This window comes from Amphiura filiformis, chromosome 16 (genome assembly GCF_039555335.1).
Source record: "Amphiura filiformis chromosome 16, Afil_fr2py, whole genome shotgun sequence".
NCBI lineage: Eukaryota > Metazoa > Echinodermata > Ophiuroidea > Amphilepidida > Amphiuridae > Amphiura > Amphiura filiformis.
This window is the reverse complement of record NC_092643.1, coordinates 62,940,494-62,962,265: the sequence shown is the minus strand read 5'-3', so window position 1 is coordinate 62,962,265 and position 21,772 is coordinate 62,940,494. Positions and strand designations below refer to the sequence as shown.

Here is a 21,772-nt window from a genome sequence, read left to right as displayed (position 1 = left end):
AAGGATAGATACCCCATCCACCAAAGGTCAAAAACATCCCCTCAAATCTGCCTGCCTAAAGTAGTACCCCCAATACTAAATTTCTACCCCAAATCACACAAATTGGCCCAAGATCACCAAAAAGCTCCACGTATTACGACAAAACCCACCAAAGTTTGTGCATCTACTGCATCAACCCAAAAAAGTCCCACTATTTCAAAAAAGAGGTCTAATTTTGTCAAAACTTTCACCCCTCCCCAAAATAACACTGCACCAGATAACTGTGCTATGGTACATACATACCCATAACGTTTTTAGTGCCCTTCAACCCTCCCCATTACCTCTCATAGGCATAAACCCTGGGGCACAGGACCCCCCCCCCACTTTTTAGATAGATTGACACCACTGTTACTTTTGATCTCCCCTAACAATATCTTACGCTATACCCCTAATAAGGTATATCTGACAGTTTGTTCCTTTCCATTTTTAACGGGGTTACACCCAACAATTTGACATTGGCTATTTCCTCCAAACATGTAACAATCTCAATGAACATCTTTATTAAAGTCCAAGAAATTATATGAATCCATCATCACCAATCACCTTAAAAAGTTGCCATTTCATATTCCAGTCCTAATTAGTGCATACAGATGAAAACAAGATAACGATCCCAACTGCTAATAGTAACAGAATGTTGACCATAAATTTAGTCTCAGGAAATCAACTATTTTGCCATATCATTTTGTCTGTTATCTTGATCAAATCGTACCTGCGTTCAGATGGATGTAAACCGCTAGAGTAAATAAACCTCTAAGTGGCCATGATTTCACAGACAAGAAAATATACAGACCGTCCACCAACAGGCAAAGTCCCAGTGCTTTGTATGCTGTGAATTATTGTATATTCAATTCTCACATATTCATGAAGGCTGAAACCGAAGACAGTTTCATCTCTTGCACTTCATGGAAGGATTGGCCCTCATTAATGGGTGATGCTGGGACTTTGCCTGTTGGTGAATGGTCTTAACATGTTCTTGTCTGTGCTTGATTTATTCAGATATGCTTCAGAACTCTAAGAGTAATTACATATTAGTAGCAGCGTGAAAAGCAGACTTGGACGCAGAATTTGGGGGGGTACAGAATTGCCTAAATGTAGACCAAGTACAATCACACCCATGGCCGACCTAAAGACTCCAAATATGGCTGACCAAAGTCTCCAGTTCCTTACTCTCCCATTTAAACTCCTTGGTGTGACTCGGTGGCAAAGCCAGTTAGGGGTCGGGAGCCAGTTTTTAGCACATTTGAGCATTAAAATTGCACCTTTTTGCACACATTTGTCCCTCTGTGAGGGGGTAGGGGCAGATTACTGACGTGACCACAGAATTAGAGAAAGAGAACCGGGACTCGACCGCCATCTTGATATAGGCATGGAGCAAAAATTGGGTATTCGGTTTCCCTCGGAATGCGCTCAAGTCATTCGTTGTCAGGCACGCCCGACATGGATGATGAGTGCATTTAAGAGATGCACTTTCGACCTGCACGTGAGTACCAAGGTGAGACGCAGAATTGTTTTCGTTCGTCTCTGCGCACCGTCGACAATGACCCAAATATCCCAAATTTTCTCCCTATAGCTGATGGTGCAATTGTATGTGGCGGTATAGGGAGCCCCGGTTCTCCTTCTCTAATTCTGTGGACATGACACAAGTTCAATCATCAGTAATATCAAGTTTCTTGTAGGTACATTCACAAAACCTGGCTACAGCATTGATGTAACTTACATGTTTTCTTATGATTGACCTCTGGTGTTTCTTCATGGTCCACATATGTTCCATTTGATCTCTGTCTTTTGATTCCTCTTTGAAGTTCCTCCTTGACATAGATGGCTTTTATTAAGCAACCCTGTGGAATGTCTTCTAGTGTCCTCAAATAAAGTTTTCCATCTAAAAATAAAAAAAGATAAAAATAGTCTAATAAAGCGAATGAAGAGAGACAAAATATACTGTAAACGTGGACATTTTTGCACTACATTAATTTTCACGCTTTTTGTGCACAATTGAACTAGCGCGAATTTAAAAACACACAAATATACTATTTTTGTATGTAGGAAGCTCAAAATCGCAAAAATATAAACAGGTGAAAGAGCTTAAATTTTGCAAAACGCAAAAATTTACACACACAGAGAAATTTCCACGTTTACAGTATACATAATACATGTGAATTATATTTTTAGATAAAGCTTTCCATCTTAAACAAAAGTATAAACAATAATTTTACTGGCCTTAATTCCCTGCTTGCAATATCAAATGTCATCTATCACAACAATTTTTTTAATATCCAAGTTAACAATAGAATTTGGAAGTTAAAAGAAATTCAAGTTAGAAAGAATTTTAAAGTTTATGAAGAGAGTACATTACCTTGAGAGTGTATACCAATGTTAGCATCCTCCAATTTGTATGCGACTTGCGTTAGCCACTGTTGGTCATACCCTGTTTCTTTATCGCTTAATGTTATAGTATAGAGGGCGCCATCACTGTCAGTAATTTGAAGACATGAAGTTTTGTCCTGGTAATGAAAAAATAGAGATAAATACATTTAATTTAATTACAAGAAAAATCACAGCGTTTGGGAATTGCGACCTCTCATTATCTCACAAATCAATGGACTAGTATTGTGCAATATTTTCTACGTATTTGGCTGTACTTTACCACATAAATTTAAAAACACCAGAGAAAACATAACTATAGAAATTACAATTTTGAATCAACAGTATGGAATATTTACATAATGTAAAGCCTTATCTCCCAATGTCTATTAGTAATATTAGTATCATGAAACAATTGCACTACATTTGGCTTGAATTTTTAAGTGGGACCTGGACTTTTAAAAGACATCATGAATATATTTTTAAAACATGCTCTTTGAAATCATATATCTGCACTAAACTTTAAGTAGCAAAACAGGAAAGATTAAAAAAGCTTTGAATTTTAACGAATTGTTATCTGACATAATCTCACTCATTCTTTCAAAAATAACATTCACATGGCAACCTTGTGAAAATATACATATGATTATCATGTCTTCTGCAATATCAGGTATTTGCTGTTATCAAGGACGTACATGATATGCGAGAGGCTGATATAAGCTTTAAAATATAAACTCTTGTAACTTGATGCTAGGCTTTTACAGAATTCCTTTATCTTAAAACTGATAAGAAGTATGGAATTCACCCATTAACGCTGAATGTCGTAAACAACCAAAAGTTTTTTGTCTCCTTTTAAAAAAGATCAAGTTTAAGATCAACTTTTTTTATAATCTCTTTCACAAGATCAAACAATAAGCTTTCATAAACGAAATGTAATTTGAATTGACAAAATTGAACAGATTGTAGCGGAGAGTGCTAGAATAGTGTAGACAGAAATTGTTTTGTCTGCTAAAAGATCAGTTAATCTCTTAAACAATATCTTCAAGTTGAGTTGCTATTTATCAGCATGTCAAGAATAGCACCGTATCTTTCTTAGCTGTCTGTAACAGAGACTAGAGTGAGATGATAAGAATGAAATCAGATTGAGGAGAAACTTAATGCTCTGCAGCTACAACTTTCAAAGTTTGTTGAGTTGGGAAGCTGCGTTTTATTTCAAATATGCCATGACACCTCAATCACACACTAAACCAAAAACGACACACATTTATACTAATTTTCATACATTTTTATGCAAATTTCACTTTAAAAGTCATTCAAAGAAGAAAAATTCTCCCAAAGTAAAATGTTTCAAAGTTTCTGTAAGATTTTATTTCTGTGGAATAGAAAGGGTTATAAGTCGTATCTGTAGCCACCTAACTGGAATAATAATGAGTGCAAAAGCCAAGAATTTCTGATAACTAGTCATTTATATACATCACTGTCTCAAGGCCACCTATGGAGCTGAGAACATAGGGAATAACTTAACTGAAAGAAGGGGGTACTAGTAAAATATGCAATTTACGAAGGGTAACAGTGTAATGTTTTTCCAGCCATGGCTTAATTCTGAATTGTCACCTAATTTGGGTGTACTTTGTCTTGGGTCCAATCTCTATCATGGAAAGTTTGCTATATCTTTCTAAATATAATGATTGTTTGTTCTAGATTTGTGTTTTAGCGTTTCATATTTGAAAGAACTAATGTTTAATTGCAACATTTGGGAGCTAAAACACCTAGCTGGATGCTATGATGTACAAGATTGGGCTACGAGTATGCATTTTACCAAGTTAGCAATAGGTATTTTCTTCATGTTGCCAATGCATGACTTTCTTTATTATACTCAAAAACGGATTTTATTATACATTACTAGAAAGTTGTTCACGTGCATATAGGCTCCTTCACAGTCGGTTTCTGTTGTGTATGTTTACAACTGAGCCACCTACAGACTGGGTTGCCGGGACTACCAGACAAAGAATCTGTTTTTTGACTATAATTTGGCCTCCTATCAGTTTTACTGATAAGATGGCTAATTGAAAATAAACACTGATTTTGTAAACAGATAATGCTCTGTGGTTATTTATGGATGGAAACTTAGGAAATTGCTATTAATGAAATAATTAATATATTAAACATACATTTTGCTTTGTTAAAAATAAAAATCCGTTCACTATAAGGATTTTAGGAACCATTCGACAATAAACATTTTGAACAATTTTGCTCTATGAAAAAGGATACAATTGCACCCCTGCTGATCCGACTACTGATAAGCTGTCAACAAGCATTGACAAGTAAAGTATGACCACTAATTAAACAATAATAATGAGCATTATCTGACCATTCCCTGATCTGACCAGAGCTGGGTATAAATAGTGCAGGTACTACCAACACTAATTGATGTTGGGAGTGACACTAGTCGTCGAGGCGGGATACCAGTAATTGGGGTAGATAGTGGCTTTGGTTTTATACATTTTTGGTACATGTAGAGCAACCGGGAATCCCTGGGATTGAGTAATCAGTCTTTTTGATTAGGCCAATTAGGCCCTCACTTCATTTTCTGCGCCCCTCACTTGAATTCATTATTGTGACTATTTTTAATATACTTTTGAATCTCATTAGGGCTAAACATCCATCTTCAAGTGAGTGAGTGGTAAATAACAACACATTTTACATACGTGTTGGTCTGATTTTCATAAAACGTGGTGCATGTAATCACAATTAGGCCCTAAGGGTCAAAACCATCAAGGTCATATCAAGGTTAACAGTTACTGATAATAGATAGTTGGATTGTCATGAAATTTGGTTGATATGAAATCCCTTAATTAAGCAGCAAACATTCTTAAGGTTATCTGAATATAGATTGTTGGATTGTTGTAAAACTCAGAGGATGTGATTTCAATTGAGCCGTTTGTTACAAGTACACACATTTTCCAATTCAGCTTTCGACATGAAAATTTTGAGTATTTCCTAGTATGTCATTGGTGGTATTTACCAATAAATGCCAATATTTCGCACCAGTTAGTTGTGCCAAACATTCAAATTTACTAGCTTTCCAAGTACTTGCAATGCAAAATTATGAAACGTGATCTTCATCCATGGCGTTGTCTTTTTAAAGACATTTCTTGTTAAAACTGAAATCTGAGTCAGGTTTTTATGAGCTCGGCGGTGAAAATTCTCATCGTGCTGTGGAAATTTCGTCTACGATGAGACTTGAATTTTGTTCAACTTTTTCGCATCGCGCTGCAATATCACAGCGGTGCACACTTGTGATTGGCTACTTGAAAATCAAGGTTGGTAGAATGGCCACAAAAGGGGAAACAGACCCCACATGCTTTTCAAACATCATAACATCACACAAGGAAATTAAAATGTACATTTTAATTTCATCGCAATACTGCTATGTTTTAAAAGCATCACAGCTTTGCATGAGAGAATGGATACCTATAAGTGATCTTCGGGTCTTTTTTAAAACTGTCCTGTCGGTCGCATGGTGGAATATATAGGGTAACCAGGAAAAAAAGCGCAGTGATTTATAGTGCGCTACGCACAGGCACAATGCCGAGACGTTGATCCACAAGCCTCAGCACACTTTACAGAAAGAAGTGGGGTGGTGCTATGAATGGCATTACATGCCAAAAGAAGAATCTTGAAATCAATGTATACTGTAATTGATATCCAGTGAAGTCACAGCACAGATCCTGTCTCTTTCCAGGATCTGTGGTCACAGGGTTTGATATTATTATGTTTTTGTTATAAAAGGGTGATATAATGTGAGCTACCATATTCTGGATTTTCTGTATCTATATCATGTGATCCACTTTTGTTTTTGATTATAAATTTCACAAAACCACCACAAACTCCAAAATAATGGATCAATCAATTCTTGCTCTATCTTATTAGCAAGCAAGAAATCAAGAATTAAGGCAATAAAAGACAGTATTGAATTTGCATGGGGCATGCAAGCCAAGCCAAGCCTGAGAATGCTTATCAGTTAGTCAGAGACCTTTTTGATAAAGTTTGCATAAACATCTTGTCTTATCTATTTCCTTATCTTTCATTCCTATGCACTTTCTATCCACTACTCTCACTCAATGTCACGCTATATTTAAAGCATACATAGCCACCACCTAGAACTCTATTGATCGGAGTTCAGATGAGCAAGACCTTAATTTAATCTTAAAAGAGCTACCAAAACATGCACAGGACCCCTGACTAAAATCTTGGAACCCCTGGCTTACTATGTCAGCAGTATGTAATAACTAGTATTATGCCCGATGCAAGAAACTCTTACGATACCGAGTATTATACAGATTTACACCAAGTGTCCTATAGCTAGAGACCACATTAACAAATTTTTTTTAAAAATATCATATATATCACAGGACCCCCGACTTGCTATCCTAGTGGTGTGGCCAGGGCTTTTTCAAGGGTGGGGTAAAGGGAGGCAGGGCAACTTTAAATGGGAACATAAATTGATTAAAATGGTCATAAATGGGCCGACACTGCATATTGGGGCCCCTGGCTTATAAATAAGTAATTTAGTATAATATACCTGATGTATAATTAATACACCAAGTGTGGTACAAGCTGGTACAGTTGTAGTTGAGAACTTTACTAAAACTCTATCTTGAGTCAAGTCATCTAGCTTCATCTAGTCCTTATAGTGTTGAGTTAAGTCATTTCGGATTTCAACGGGACTCAAGTCCTAAAGTTCGAGTTCCAATATTTGAGATTTAGCATAATAATGGGCATACCCTTCCAAACCAAAAGAGTCAAGCAAACTGCGTAAACCCTGGCTTGAGTCAGGCTGTTCTCATATTTGGGCAGGACAATAATAATCCATAAGGCAGGATTATCCGAAACACAGGCTTACAGACTACTATGTCAAAGGTTTTCTACACTCTAAGAAATAAAAGTTCTAAATAGAACCATTCAGTTTTGTCCTCTCAGGAGAACCCTCCCTCTTGAACCTCTCAAAAAGGTTCTTTAATTTTGAAGAACCTTTAAAGGTTCTCTAAGTAACCAAAACCGATTCTGTATCACTTTTTGGGGCCATTTTCGACAGTTTTGGAACCATTTTTGGTTCTTTAGAGAACTTCTAAGGATTCTCCTGAGAGGACAACTTTAGAACCTTTTTAGAAAGCTTATTTCTTAGAGTGTATACAGTTTGTCCTCTCTGAAGTACAAAATGGCAACGCGCGAGTATACAGCGTGTAAACAGTGCGTAGTGCTGCGTCTCTGCTGCAGGTATGTGTACCTTCAAAGTCGGCACAATGCGTACGTCCGCGTCGATACTTTGTACTTCAGTGTAGACTGACTGTAGTGAACATAAGGTTCGCTATGTCCAATCTAACCTTATTAATTAACCTTAGCCCTTACCCTAACAAACAATATATTCAACATAGCAAACCTTATTTTTGTCAAAGTGAACCTTCACCATAGCGAACTAGACATAGCGGACGGACACCAAAAAAACGCTCTTAGAATGATAGGCTATCAAAATCACAACTTGTCACTTACGGCTCAGAAAGGATATCAAATTTACTGTACATCCAAGATTCTCCAAAGGTTCTATACTTCAAAGTATCAAGATTCCAGTGTGAACATACAAATTTTCCTTAAAGTACTGAAAAGTTGCTAGATCTGATGATATTTTATCTCAACCTGAACTGTCAGTTAATCTTAGAATTTTGTTCTCGACATATGCCCCTATTTATATGACATCTGTGCCAAATATAGTTATTTATCCTGATAAAAAATAGCTCCAACTTAAAGCCATAATGTAAGATCTTTTTGAAATTACTTTTCAAAAATTATCTTTTGAAATAACTTTTTCAAAAATGTCTCTATCTTTTGAAAGAACTTGTTCAAAAATTATCTTTTGGCATATACTTGTAATGTTTACACATATTCCAACATACATTTACTTTGAATCTGTCAAAATTGTTGTGTTTGCAGGACACCAGTGCAATTCCCCTGAAGCGCCACATTTTGGTCCAAACTGAACCTAAAAAATTACACATAACAATTTTTTTTTTTTTTTTTTCCTAATATATTTTGGGAGAAGGATTGCAACTTGCACTTTTAAGTGGAAGTTTTAAAAACATGGGGAAAGGGAGGGTCTGAAACCACATATAATCCATATATGAGTGTCATTTGGCCATACAGCATATTCAGCAGTTTCATAATTAATAGAAAAAAACCCGAATGATGTGTATTTGGCCCTTGCATATCATTGTTACAATGTGTCCGGTGGCTCTATCATATCTATAACCCTCAGTTCACATGGTTTACATCAAACAATTTGTTTCTTTGAAAGTATTAATCCATGTCTTTTGGTTTACCTATTTGTACTTTTTTATTCAGTTTCCTTACACGCCTGATCATGCCGATCAAACGCTTTGATTCACACCAGTGGAGTCATAACTATTTCAATTCACTGATTAATCATGTCTTTGGATCAATCAAGTGAAGTCATTTTAATTAGCAAAAGTTCCTTAAATTAAAGTTCCTTAAAATAAAGTACTATAAACTTTTTTGTTATACAAATGAAACTTGATTATGCAGAAGAACCACTTACCTTACTTTTATGGTTTACAATGATTTTGTTACTGCTGTATTCAGAAACTCAATTGTTACAAGAAAACTGTGCCTAAGATTTACTGACAGATGACATCAGATGCACACTAGTCTTTTTAATTCTGCCCTTGATTATAGCCATTTTTTTTAATTTGCTTCATAAAACACTTCAGTTTTTGGAGTTCACATTGGAGTTCCAAAATGGAAAGTTTCCATTTTGGAAATTGCAAACCCACTGGGTGTTTAATGATAGAGGAAATTTTATATGATATACAGGGGAAAAAATAATCATGCATCGCACTGCTGCTGCTGCTGCGTTGCCATAGTCCTCATAGAACCGTCGGCATTCTCTTGCATGCTTTCTCTCTTGCCACGGCCATTCCACCATTAGTCCACATTCTGATGTTATCAATCCATCCTGTTTTCCTTCGACCTGGCCTGGCTTTTCCTTCTACTTCTCCTATCGTTATCTGAACAATGATATCTGGACGCCGCTTCCAATGACCATACAGGGATATCTTTCTTTTCTTCAGCTGACTGAGCAGTCTCAGAGCAGACCTTGTTTCTCTGTGATGCCCACTTTCTGACGGATCCATGCATTGGTTTTCCTATCTTTCCAGCTGACCTGAAGCATTCTGCGCCATACCCACAGCTCAAATGACTCTATCTTCTTGATATCACTTTGTTTTAGGGTCCAACTTTCTGCACCATACATTGCACACTATAGCACAATTAAACATAAATTACAATGGAAACATAACATGCATAGGCAGATAAACTAGAGCAAAAACTCTGAAATATAATATTTGATAATATATGATATTTGATTTGTCTATACATTTCTTATATTCAGATTTCACACAATTTTCTAGTCCTATTTTTCTACAGTAGTAATCTAGCTAAATTGATTTTAATCATTTTAAGCTCGCCAAAACTAGGCCTTGCGACATAAAGAACAAATCAGTGAATCTCTCAATGTGAAGCCAATTGTACACCACCATTCAATCCATACAAATATGATATTACTTATCAGTTCAAAACTACAAAGTGCCTAATGATGCTTGTTTTTGTCTATGATAAAACTGGAAAATTGTGAAATTTCTTGATAAGAGAGTGATTTTCGCTTTCCTTGTGTCAGGGTTATGTATACATTTCTTATCTGATAATGACTATGGGAAAATGTGTGCTTCATTGATTATAGTCTCTATCTTATGTTTCTATCTTGTCATAATTAGTCATATTGTTGGTATTTAGGCCGTAAGTAGGCAGCATGTGTATAGGGGTGTGTGTGTGTGTGAAATATATGAGAGAGAGACAGACAGACAGAAACAGAGAGACAGAGCGACAGAGCGACAGAGACAGACAGACACACATACACCCCGACACACAGACAGGCAGATAGACAGATATAGGATAAGAGAGACGAGACAGAGAAAGAGAAAGAGATGAAGAAAGCAAGATCACAACAAGACAGACAGAATGAAGGAGAAAGAAAGACAAAGAGAAAGTAAGAAAAGAGAAGCAGAGAAAGAAAGGAGATTCAAAGAGACAGACTGATGGACTATGACAGTAGAGTATGGATAGAGAGACAGAGAGAGAGGATGGCATGTGGGAATTTCCCTATTGCAGTTGTGAAAAGTCACCAAAATTAAGATCTAGACAAGTCATTTTTTAACTCGAGCCAAGTCAAGTCATTTGAGTCACTGCACAAAGTAATGAGGTTGATAGAGTCACTGAATATCACTGAAGCCAGCCTGTCGCCTCCTTTTACCTCAAGTCACAAGTCATGACTCATTACATTACAACTCTCTAGGCCTAATGATCCCACACTTTTGGATATCACAGTATACCGAAAATATTAATTTCTCGATCCTGTGATGAGAGTATGAATGTACTGCGTGCACTGCGTAATGTCGCAAGTTTAGTGGAATGATACGATAGCGCGATCGATTGTGCTCGTGTGTGGTAGGCATTGTACACTTGATGCAATTGTCATTGCGTGCCGATTGAGCTCTCAGGATCGAAAAACTATTATTTTAGCTATACCATAACAAATGGTGTCCTCTCTCATGTTCATTTCACAAGTCTAATCTGTCACAAAATGTGGACCAAAATGACAATAATTGTATTTGTTCAAAATATATTAAAGGTCACCTCACATGACCCCGTAGTTGACCTTTGACCTATATTTACCTCATTATCTTCTTTCTCAGATTCAGGATCTGCTTTAACAATGGTTCCTTGGTATGGTCCAAAAACTTTATTTGCAGTTACATGAGCAGCAGCAACTATACCATCAGTGCCAATTACAAACTCTTCAGGAATAGTGGATTCCATATTGTTGCCAAGGTAACCTGACTCCTCTTCATCTTTTGCCTCACTTGATGATGCTGGGTCGCTGTCATCTTCTTCTTCTGTTTTGTTGGGTGGTTTCCTTTCCTCTAGAAATTCTGTCAGTAGAATAAGAAATAAAATATAACCATATTATTATAGGTATCATGTGTGATCATGATTTGAAGCTATGGCTCTTAATAATAATTATATTATATGCAGCAACAACAAAATCTTTGGTACCTAAAATTGATAGAATAAGGTACTGATTACAATAACTGGCAAAATAAATGTTTTAATTGAAAAGCTTCTAAAAAAGATGGCTTATGGTTTGACTTATTTGTGCGATTTTAATCCCAAGCACATCTTTGATATAGTCATTAGCATGCACATTATACAGTTATATGAAATACATGAGATGATCATTTCTGCTGATCATCTCATGCTCAGTGCCACTGTTCCAATCTTGATCATCCACAGCAGTATATTAAACCTTCCCATGGTGCTTTGGGAAAATTACACTACATCACTTGCTTATGAAACCTTCATGCTAAAAAGGATAGCCATCAACTCAAATCAAGTCAACTTAATTTTCAAGTCACAGGATCCAGGGTTTCAAATACCAGGGAGGAGGGAATAGGTTGAATTTGCATAATTCTGGAAGGTTTACCACCTAAAACACCCTGGATTCACCCCTGATGGAGTAGATGAGAACATGGAAATAGTAGCGTCTATTTCCATGTTGAGAACAAGGCCAAGGAGCTAGATGGTCATTGTTCATGGAACATAGTTAGATTCTGTATAAAACCTCATAATCAGAGCATTTGACTTAGCAGTGTTTGCACACAAATAAAGCTGACACACAAAAGGAATGCTAAGTATTTCTATAAAGGAGATCTCAAGACTTGATATAAGTGCATTTTCGCCCCATGTGCATGGTTTTTCTTGGGAGGTGTGGGAATGCCCAATACTTTCATTTTGATATATTATTGGCCATAACTCAAGAACCACAAGACCTATGGAAATATAAATGCAATTATTGGCTTCCTTGACTCATTGACTCAAGATAAATGCATCAATATTATGAAGTACGCTGCAGTTTATTAGTTCAATGGCTAAAACTGGAAAAAAAATATGGCTCCTGCCATGCATCCATCCCACTTGCCTTAAGATTTCAAAATTACATAATCATACACAGGTTTATAGCCTAGAGATACAAGAACAGGGAATGATGGGAAGCGAAGATCCTCTGCCGTGATAATCACCATCAACAGAGCCCAGTCATACTTGCTTGAATTGCCTGCCTGATAAACGTCACTGATAATCACGATACAAGTCTTATATGTTTCCTGTTTATAGTCCAGAAATGGAAATAAGGGGAAGATGAGTAGGGTGGGGATGAGATACAGGTACCGGGCGGGGGTAACCTATAGTACCCTGGTGAGATATGTAGTGCTATGTACCAAATGACAAGCCTTATCCTAATTACTTGATTTAATTACATGCTTTGAAACTCTGTACTTTATATTATCCTGATTAGTCCTATGGTTTAAAGCTTCGCCATTGAATTTTTTATGTTTAGAGAAATTTAAGAGCAATATATCTATAGATATACTATGTGAATACTGGGTATGTTTGTAGCAGTGATGTAGCCAAAGGAGGGACAAGGAGGCAGCTTCCCCCTTGTGAGAAGTCTTGCCCTCCTGTGGGATGCTGGCTGTCCAAATATTTGCAAGTTTTATGCCTTTTTTTGTGATTTTTAGCCCATTTTTGACAATGTTTGTCCAATTTTTTCCCTCTTGAAAAAAATGCCTTTGCCCCCTGCCCCTCCAGAAAAAAAAAGTCCTATCTATGGTACGCAACTGGTTTGTAACAATCAATTGGAAAGGCCAAGTCTCATCGTGGCATATTATTACCCATGTTACACTACCTGGTAGTACTATCTCATTTGTTCAAGTGACTATTCAATTTTAAAAAAGATTGAATTTTCAATCATTTGCCGTCCCGAATTAGCCATTTAGCCATTAAAGTTAGGGGCAAATCTTTTTCGACTGAATTTTCAGAAGAAGGATTGGTTTTTATTGTTTTTCAATCTTCTTCCCGAATTAGGGAGAAATCCTTTCCAATTGACAAAAGATTGAAAGTGAAATAAAGGCGAATTTCAAAATTGCTATTATGGTTAGCCTAACTCACATAATGGCCACCATAGATGCGCCCGTAAAAGAGAGAGATTTTCTGTCAGCATATGAAGGATATGTTAATAAAGAAATATTTTGTAATTTGAACACAGATTAGGGTTACTTTTCAGGATTCGGAGTATGTTTTAAAGCCTAGAAATACAACATTAGAGTTAGGATTAAGCCCACTAAGGGGGGGGGGGGGCAAACACTATTTTGTTCAATACTCCAAAGAAAATTCATCATGACACAGTGTGGAGTGTTAATCACCATGATTAGCAAGCATACTGGGTACAACCTAGATCTGCTATTTTGAGTTAAGGGTTGCTCCTATCAGGAATCATCTTTTCCTTACTGATTTTCCCTTACTCATCCTGGGTAGGCTCATTTGCCAACATTTCCATAGGTTAAGAAGTCATTAATGATATACTTCATTTGCACTGATTGCCTCTACTTTTACTTATTACTTATATTTAAACTCCTATGTATTCTTAAGGATTATATTTAACTTTTATATACCAGATGTTTAACCTTTGCCAATATATATATTATTGTACTCAGCATCTTTATGCGGGTCGGAGGGGAGAATGACATAGCACTCCAATAAAGCTCACACAGAATTAAAAGGAGATCCCACGGCTTGATATTATAAGGGGTGTCATTTCTGCCCAATATGCATGATTTTTCTCAAGAGGGGGAACACATCCCAAACTTTTATTTTTATATATTATTAGCATAACTCAATAACCAATGCAATTATTAGCTTTGTTGACTAATTTCCTATAGCCCACTTGACATCATTGTTTATCAACAAAGACAAGGGACTGGTCTATCGATATGCTTGAACAATGAAATGTGGTGGGTGATTTAAAATGCATGTGCCCTGAGCAAACTATGATGCGAACGCAACTGCAGGGCAAAGAACAATGGAAATTGTCATAATTCGCACACATACTTCTAGGCAATGACGTCACATGTCAAGTGGTCTATAGGAAGACATACACTGCAGTTCTGCAGTTAATGGCTAAAACTGGAAAAATACTCAGCTCCTACCATCCCATTCGCGTAACTTGGGTGTTTGAAAAGCTTGTAACTGCTGCCTACATACTTGGATGTTGTCTGGTTCATGCTGGGCTTTTCAGGTCTACATTGATTTTTTTCTAGTATATGCAGAACCCTTTTTAGTTCTTCACAGAACCAAGCTCTCACAAAAATTAAAATACTCAAAATCTTGAGTTGAATGTACAAGAAATAAAGTACACGCCCAAGTTCAATAGGGCAAATTTAAGATAAGTAGGTAGTTTCTATAACCTAATATCTATCCAATAATCTCCATAGGCCTAAAATCTATTCCCATATCACCAGTTATTTAATATGATTCTTTGGGACAATCAAAAACAAAATAAAACGGCACAATATCCCCATGTAATCAAGCGAGGTCAGTAAAGTTCCCTTTGCTATCTTCCCTAGTAACAATAGTGATACTTTTTCTTATCAAACCCTACAGGAAAGTGCCACTTTCTGTCAGTTTCAAGTGGAAGATAAACTCCAACCTTATCACTCTGATACTGATAGATGAACTTTGATGAACCATCATTGGATCCTGTACTTTTGTGCTGCACATCAAACCCAAAAATCAAGGGATTAGTGCATATCTGCAATGGCTGCCCCATAGACATTTGACAATTTCTGCATTCTATATGACACATGGTATCCATACCTACATATACACCGGCGTGTCCAGGATCTGTTCCTGCAGGGGGCTCAGAGGGACTTTCAGAGTTATGCAGGGGGCTTAATGGCTAAATTCGCCAAAAAACGGCTGATTTTACATGATTTTTAACAAAGTGCGGGGGGCTTCAGCCCCCAAAGCACCTCCCTGGACACGCCACTGATATAGCTGCCTTATTTGACAATTTCTGCATTCTATATTGAATGGCAATATGACACCCGGCAGCTAGCTATTGCGGACAGAGCGTTCTTACACTAGCCCCTCAAACTAATAATTACAGCATATCATGAGTGATGTCAAGACAATAGCTAACCTGATGCTACTAAACCATACAGCACAAAGTGATCTGATTGTGCAATCATGCCAACTAGCTACATACCCAGGAAAACATTGACGGGGCAATGGTCACATGCGTGGCATGCTATATATATAGGCGTTCAGCTGGTTGGCACCCAAGGGTTCGGTGGGTCGACCCCCGGGTGGGTAAAACAACTTTTTTATTCATCTTCTTCCTTCCTCCCTACCTCCTTTCCTTCCACTTTATAGGCAAAAGCAGGTTGGGAGTTGGGGTTAAAGTACTTTGAACACACACAAGGCCTCTGCATACAAATAGGACACTAAATCCAGACCAATGTGAACTTGCATCTAACATAAAAGTGATTTCAACCGTTCACTCTGAACACCCCAAAACATCTGTACACTACACAGATTACTAAATCTGCATTTAAGTGGTACTTCCTTAATCCAGATCAAATGTAGCACCATAAAGGATCTGCATCAACGTCTACCTTGATATCCACATCAATGTGGGCCTGTGTAGGATGTTTCGGGACTAGACTTCAATATGCCAAAAATCCCTGGATTTTGGGATTAGGGCTTAGGTTAGGGTTAGGGTGAAGTTAATGCTTTCTTAGGGTTACTGTAAGTATAGGGTTTTCGGAATAATGACCCTTCAGACTATGGACCTGTAACCAAATACCGTAAACGGTCGCCTAATGGCGCTTTTGGATTCTTAGAAATGTGAGAGCGCCATCCTTGTAAAATCTCAACAGCATTAAGGATACGTGTATGTTAAATTGAGCAACCTGGACATAATGCCTCAGAAAAATATCGTGACATGACCCAATACTTTAGGTCACTAGGTTAGTTGCTAGAGCAGCAAATGTTTTGGGGTTTCTTGGTATTCTTTCTAAAAGTGCCATTGGACTTAATTTGTAAATCGATTCATACTCATTTTGGTAAATCTTTTTATAACATTGTAATTTCTTCATATTTTTTAATATTCTTCAGTTCAAAATTACACCTTCTATTGTCTGACCCGTTAGCTCAGTCGGTAGAGGTGCGCCTTGAATGGTGAATGGTACTTGTTCGAATCTTGATTTCTGCCCCCACTTTTATGTGAAGAAGGGTCAAGAAATGTTTTTGGATTTTGTCCCCATTTTACGAACGAATATTGTGAATTTTTATTTTCTTATTTTTTTAGATAAATAGGCACTGCTGAACAAACGGCAACAAAAACCGCTGACAAAATTTGCTCCACATGCTACCTATCAATGCGTGATATATTCCACTACATTTAACAGTTAAATGACCTTTGAAAAATAGAACGGCCTCAATGTTTCAAAATGTGTAACTACATTACTTTATGCATTTATGCATTATAAATGATCAGCTATTTTTTCTTTTCTTAAAAGGATCGAACCCAAGTAGATTAGACCATTGATCATATAACTATCAGACCACGAAGTAGTTACGTAACTCCGTGATGGTATCGGAACCAAGCACTGTTTGTATGGCGATCATTACGATCACGCTATTTTGGTATGCCTTTTTGTGTACTGATTGTTTCGATCGTGGTTCATTACTTAAGCGCGTGATCCCGTTGACATAGTAACATTACGTAACTTCGATACCGGGCTTCGATACTGAATAGTTGTTGAGTGCACATAATATGGAAAGCCATTGGGGTATTGTGTGCCTTTCAAAGCGCCTTATAACATGTTCTCATTGTGTTGTGGAATCCTAGCCAGTATTCAATGATAGCTATAGAGGCCTTGCGTTTATCGATTGGCTCCAAACAAAGGATTTGAACCGGTTTCTTCCCCGTAATCATGGCGCAGTGCAGTCCATTCAATCAAATGTTGTCATCAACCTATTTGATCGAAGTGCATTTTGTTATGTGTGTGAGACGAACTGTCGCGGTAGATGCAATCATGATTTTGTTGAATGCATTTGAGTAGTCCGCCATATTTACGGGATGATACGTCATATGCACAGCCTCTATTCAGTTGGTCGTTGTATGATTTTGTTCGTTCACTCATTCAAATTTTATTTATATCATTTGAAGACTGAGCCTATTATGATACATCCTCCGTGGAACAGTTTCAAACAAATATAGCTAGGGATTATTGGGGCAGAGGTTATCTTTTGAATCCTCTTAGAGGGCTATCATTTTTTTCTGAATGGGGGTCCCTAATTTACAAAAAGTCTGCGTCAATAAAATTGCGGACCCCTATTTCGCAACACAAATTTTATGATCCCAAACCCCAAAATTGTATTGAAATCAGTCTTTTTGAATAAAATAACACACTTTCTGTGGTCATCGGGTGACTCCAAACATTTTTGTCATAAAACATTTTATGACCCCCTCCTATTATTCGTTCCAAGACTTTATGACCCCGTATATTTTGGGTCCCCCCCCCCCCTTTCGAATAAAATGATATACCTCTTATGACCACTGATGCATAGGCAAGGACACTCATGCGAATTGAAAGACTTGTCATGACGCTTGACAGTTCGTCTCACACACATAACAAATGCCTATACAATCAAATAGGTTCATTACAACATTTGATTGAATGGATTGAGTTACTCTCAAATGAAACGATAAAAACAAAGAATCATGAAAAAAGACACATACAAGATAAAATAATAAAATTATATAAACAATGTTAAAGATAAAATCAAGGAAATAGAGAATAAAATTTCCTCAAATCAGAAAAAAAAAACATTGACAGACATCATAATCTGTCAGAAATAACTGCATGAGATTCAAACCCTCAATCCCCTCCCCCAGTGCTCTTTATCCTCGCACTGTAGTCTAATGCTCTGCTCACTGGGCCACAACGTATCAGGTGAATGATTACCGCATTATCATGAACAAGTTTGTTCGATCTTGTTCATAATTGTATGTGTAGATAGGTTTAACCCTTTAACTACACGTACCCTTAATGATCAGTGATAATAGTCGGCTTTTACAGGGATGGCGCGCTCTCATTTCCATGAACTCCGTAGCGCCATTAGGCGAACGTTTACGGTATGTGTGTGTCCTGATTGTTTGATCTTTTATAGTGCATTATCGTAGAAACTGAAACTTAATCAGTAATTTTACTTTTTTGATGATAATGAAGTCATGTGAATACTCCCCACAAAGCAGGATACACTAGTTTTTATGTAACAGACTTTTGGAATTGTTTGGAAATTTCCTTTGTTTTAATCAGTAATGACATTCTGGTAGCTGGGAGTGGTCTTTGATTATCTCACAAAATGATCTTTTATCTATTTTAATGGTGGGTTGGGCTATTCCACATGAAATCCATATACCCCCTATGAAAGACATGACCTCAATCTTCCATGCAGGGAGTATAGATTTCAAATGGAGTTATCTGAATGGGTGATTCAATTTGAAATCTATACCCCTTGTGTGGGAGATAAGGTATGGATTTCAACTAGAATAGCCCAATTTGGCAGACAGACCTTACTACGCTGCACCGCCAATGCAAAAAAAAAAAGATTTGAAAATATGTTGAAAATATGTCAGTGCCTAAAGAGGTTCAAATTTTTAAAGAAAATTAAAATAGGACTGATGTTTGAAAATGTCCAATAAATCCACTTTTTGGCAATAAAGTCAACTTATAACAGATTTTTTTCTTCTTTATTTATTGCTGAAAAAGTTCTGTAGCACAGCATAGGTATAGGTCTATTGGCATAGTTAGGCATATTCCCATTTCCAAATGGTATAAAGATCACTGCAAGTCATACACTCAAGGAGATACTATCTAAACACGGAATGTACAGTGCATGTGGATATGAAATTCAAACCCTGGCCCACACATGACAGGGGCCATCCCTTTTATAGGAAATTTATTTACAGATACCCAAACCCTCATCAGGCCCATACATAGCAGGAGCCATCCCTTTCACAAGAATTTTATTTATAGTTACCCAATCTGTCATAGGCCCATACACATTGCAGGAGCTATCCCTTTTATATGAACATTTTATTTGCAGTTGTGTCAATTTTGAATAAACTTTGCTTTCCACATTTATTTATATTCGAATAAAATAATTGCAAGAAATAATATTGCAGGATTTCCACGTATAGAATGAATGATTAAATCTTGAGGTTACCTCTGAATACAGTGCAATGACCCATGACCTGAGTTACCATAGTAACATTCAATCTAACACAGGATGAATGCAAAGATAAGAGTCAAAGATAGGAAAGATAAGACACAGCAGAGAGCTAAAATGAGAGATAAGAGATATTCATCAAGATTACCATCTTTTGCAAGTGTCTAGCAATACTAATTCTCTACAGTTTTCCTGCTTTGCATGGATACCTACATCGTGCCAAGGTGACTGTTTGAAAGTTGAAGTACTGTGCATTTGAAAAATTGGTATATTTTAATTTTTCACAATGCACATTTTATAAATTTTACAAATGCTTTTAATTTTAAGGGGTATTTTGTGATCCATAGCTTCATCCCCCACTTTTCTAAGAAAAAGTTGAGATTTTTATACCACTGGAAACTTATTGCTACATGTTTGTGTGCAAAAAAATTCTTGCAGATTCATTCGCTCAGTTTAAATTTAAGTTTATATTTATTAAACAGAACAAAAAAATCACAGTGGCATGAGCCATGTAATAAAACATGGGTAACTTGCAATACAATATTGGAATCAAATGAAATGTGGGGAATAAACTTTTTTTGTGCATATCTACTCAAGGATGATAAAATCACAACTTACTTCTGTAATAGTCTTAATGGTACTCTAACCCTGATCCTAAACTCAATTTTAATCATAACCTTAACCATGTACCTGATAATCCTAATCCTAGACAATAAAGATAACCCTAACAATAACCTCCATTTTAAAAACTTAAAGGCACTATCAGTCATTTGCCAAATCAGGCAGTTTAAAAATCATTAAAAATAAGATTTTTGCATTGAGGATAAAATTGGACATGTTAGTAAATTGTTCTACCATACTGTTGCTACATTTAATTCTCGGACAAGACATGTGCATTTGTAAGTACCAAATCATCCTACAAACATGATGATGTTGTGAACTACGCACAACTTGAAAAAAATTATACCAATCGATACCCCGGTGGGTTCAGTCTTCACTGACAATGTGTACTCATGATGGTTCCAATTAGGGGTACTTTTCAAGAAATGTCCGCCGAATTTTCGAGGACAAAATTGTTCGCGATTGTTCAAATTAGGGGTGTTTTGGAGCAAAATTGTCCTTGAAATGAAAAATAGGGTGTATTTCTAGGACTTTCGTCCGCGTTTTACCGCTACAGTTTTCGTTATTGTCCTCATTTCCCCGTGAAATAGGGAGGAAATTCAAAAGCGTCCTTGAAATGGTAAAAATAGGGGTATTTATTTCGGAAAATTGTCCTCGATTCCTTGTGATAAGGGGGTGAAATGAAAATGCATCCTCGAAATGATAAAAATAGGGGAGGTATTTGGGGGCAAATTTTCCTTGATTTCGCGCAAAATAGGGGGTAAAATTGCAGCAAATGTCCTCGATTCCCCGTGAAATAGGGGTCATTTTCAAATCCTGGAACGGTCATACGTCCTACCTTTAAATACAAACTGAACCCACCGGGATCGATACCACAAAATGCTGTTAATAGCAGCCGGTCGCTAAGATCGGAGCTTCTGTGAAGTATGCAGTCACTACACAGAAGGCATGTACACATTTTGTCAGAGAACATACCGTACACAAAATATGCTTTGGCAATGTATGTCTCCATTAAAGTACTATTGGTATTTGAACTTGAAGCCACCAAATAAAATGCTGACAATAAAATAAGAGATATAGATCAGTGATATCCTGATAAAGCATCAATATTGCAAATATAAAGATAAAGATTACAAAGATAAAACTGATAGCAAGGAAATAAAAGATAATGATAATGTTTTAAAGGTCAATTTTATACAAATTAATTAATAAAGATATTGGTAAATATTTAAGCTGATCTTGTTTCTCAAATACAATTTTTGTTACTTTTTCCCTGAAAAAAAAAATGCATCCATCATATTTCTTATTTTTTAAATGAAATTAATACTCTCTGTTGTATATAAAATTTGTTCATAATGCTATTGTAGCCACAACATGTGTGTTATGGGCCATTATTTAGGTATCTTAACCATTTGGGTATCATCACACATTGTGTTTAAAGATTTTCATTAAATTTTAGTTTTATTATTATCAAAATGCTGAAATA

At 36.6% G+C, this 21,772-nt stretch overlaps 1 protein-coding gene across 1 annotated transcript in view; it reads right to left on the bottom strand.

Moving 5' to 3' along the window:
* Positions 1–21,772, bottom strand: part of LOC140136324 (uncharacterized) — a 201,552-nt gene that overhangs the window by 150,247 nt on the left and 29,533 nt on the right. The window contains 3 exon segments of the mRNA XM_072158051.1: positions 1,757–1,918; positions 2,393–2,540; positions 11,206–11,462. Coding sequence (XP_072014152.1) covers positions 1,757–1,918; positions 2,393–2,540; positions 11,206–11,462 — 567 coding nt within the window.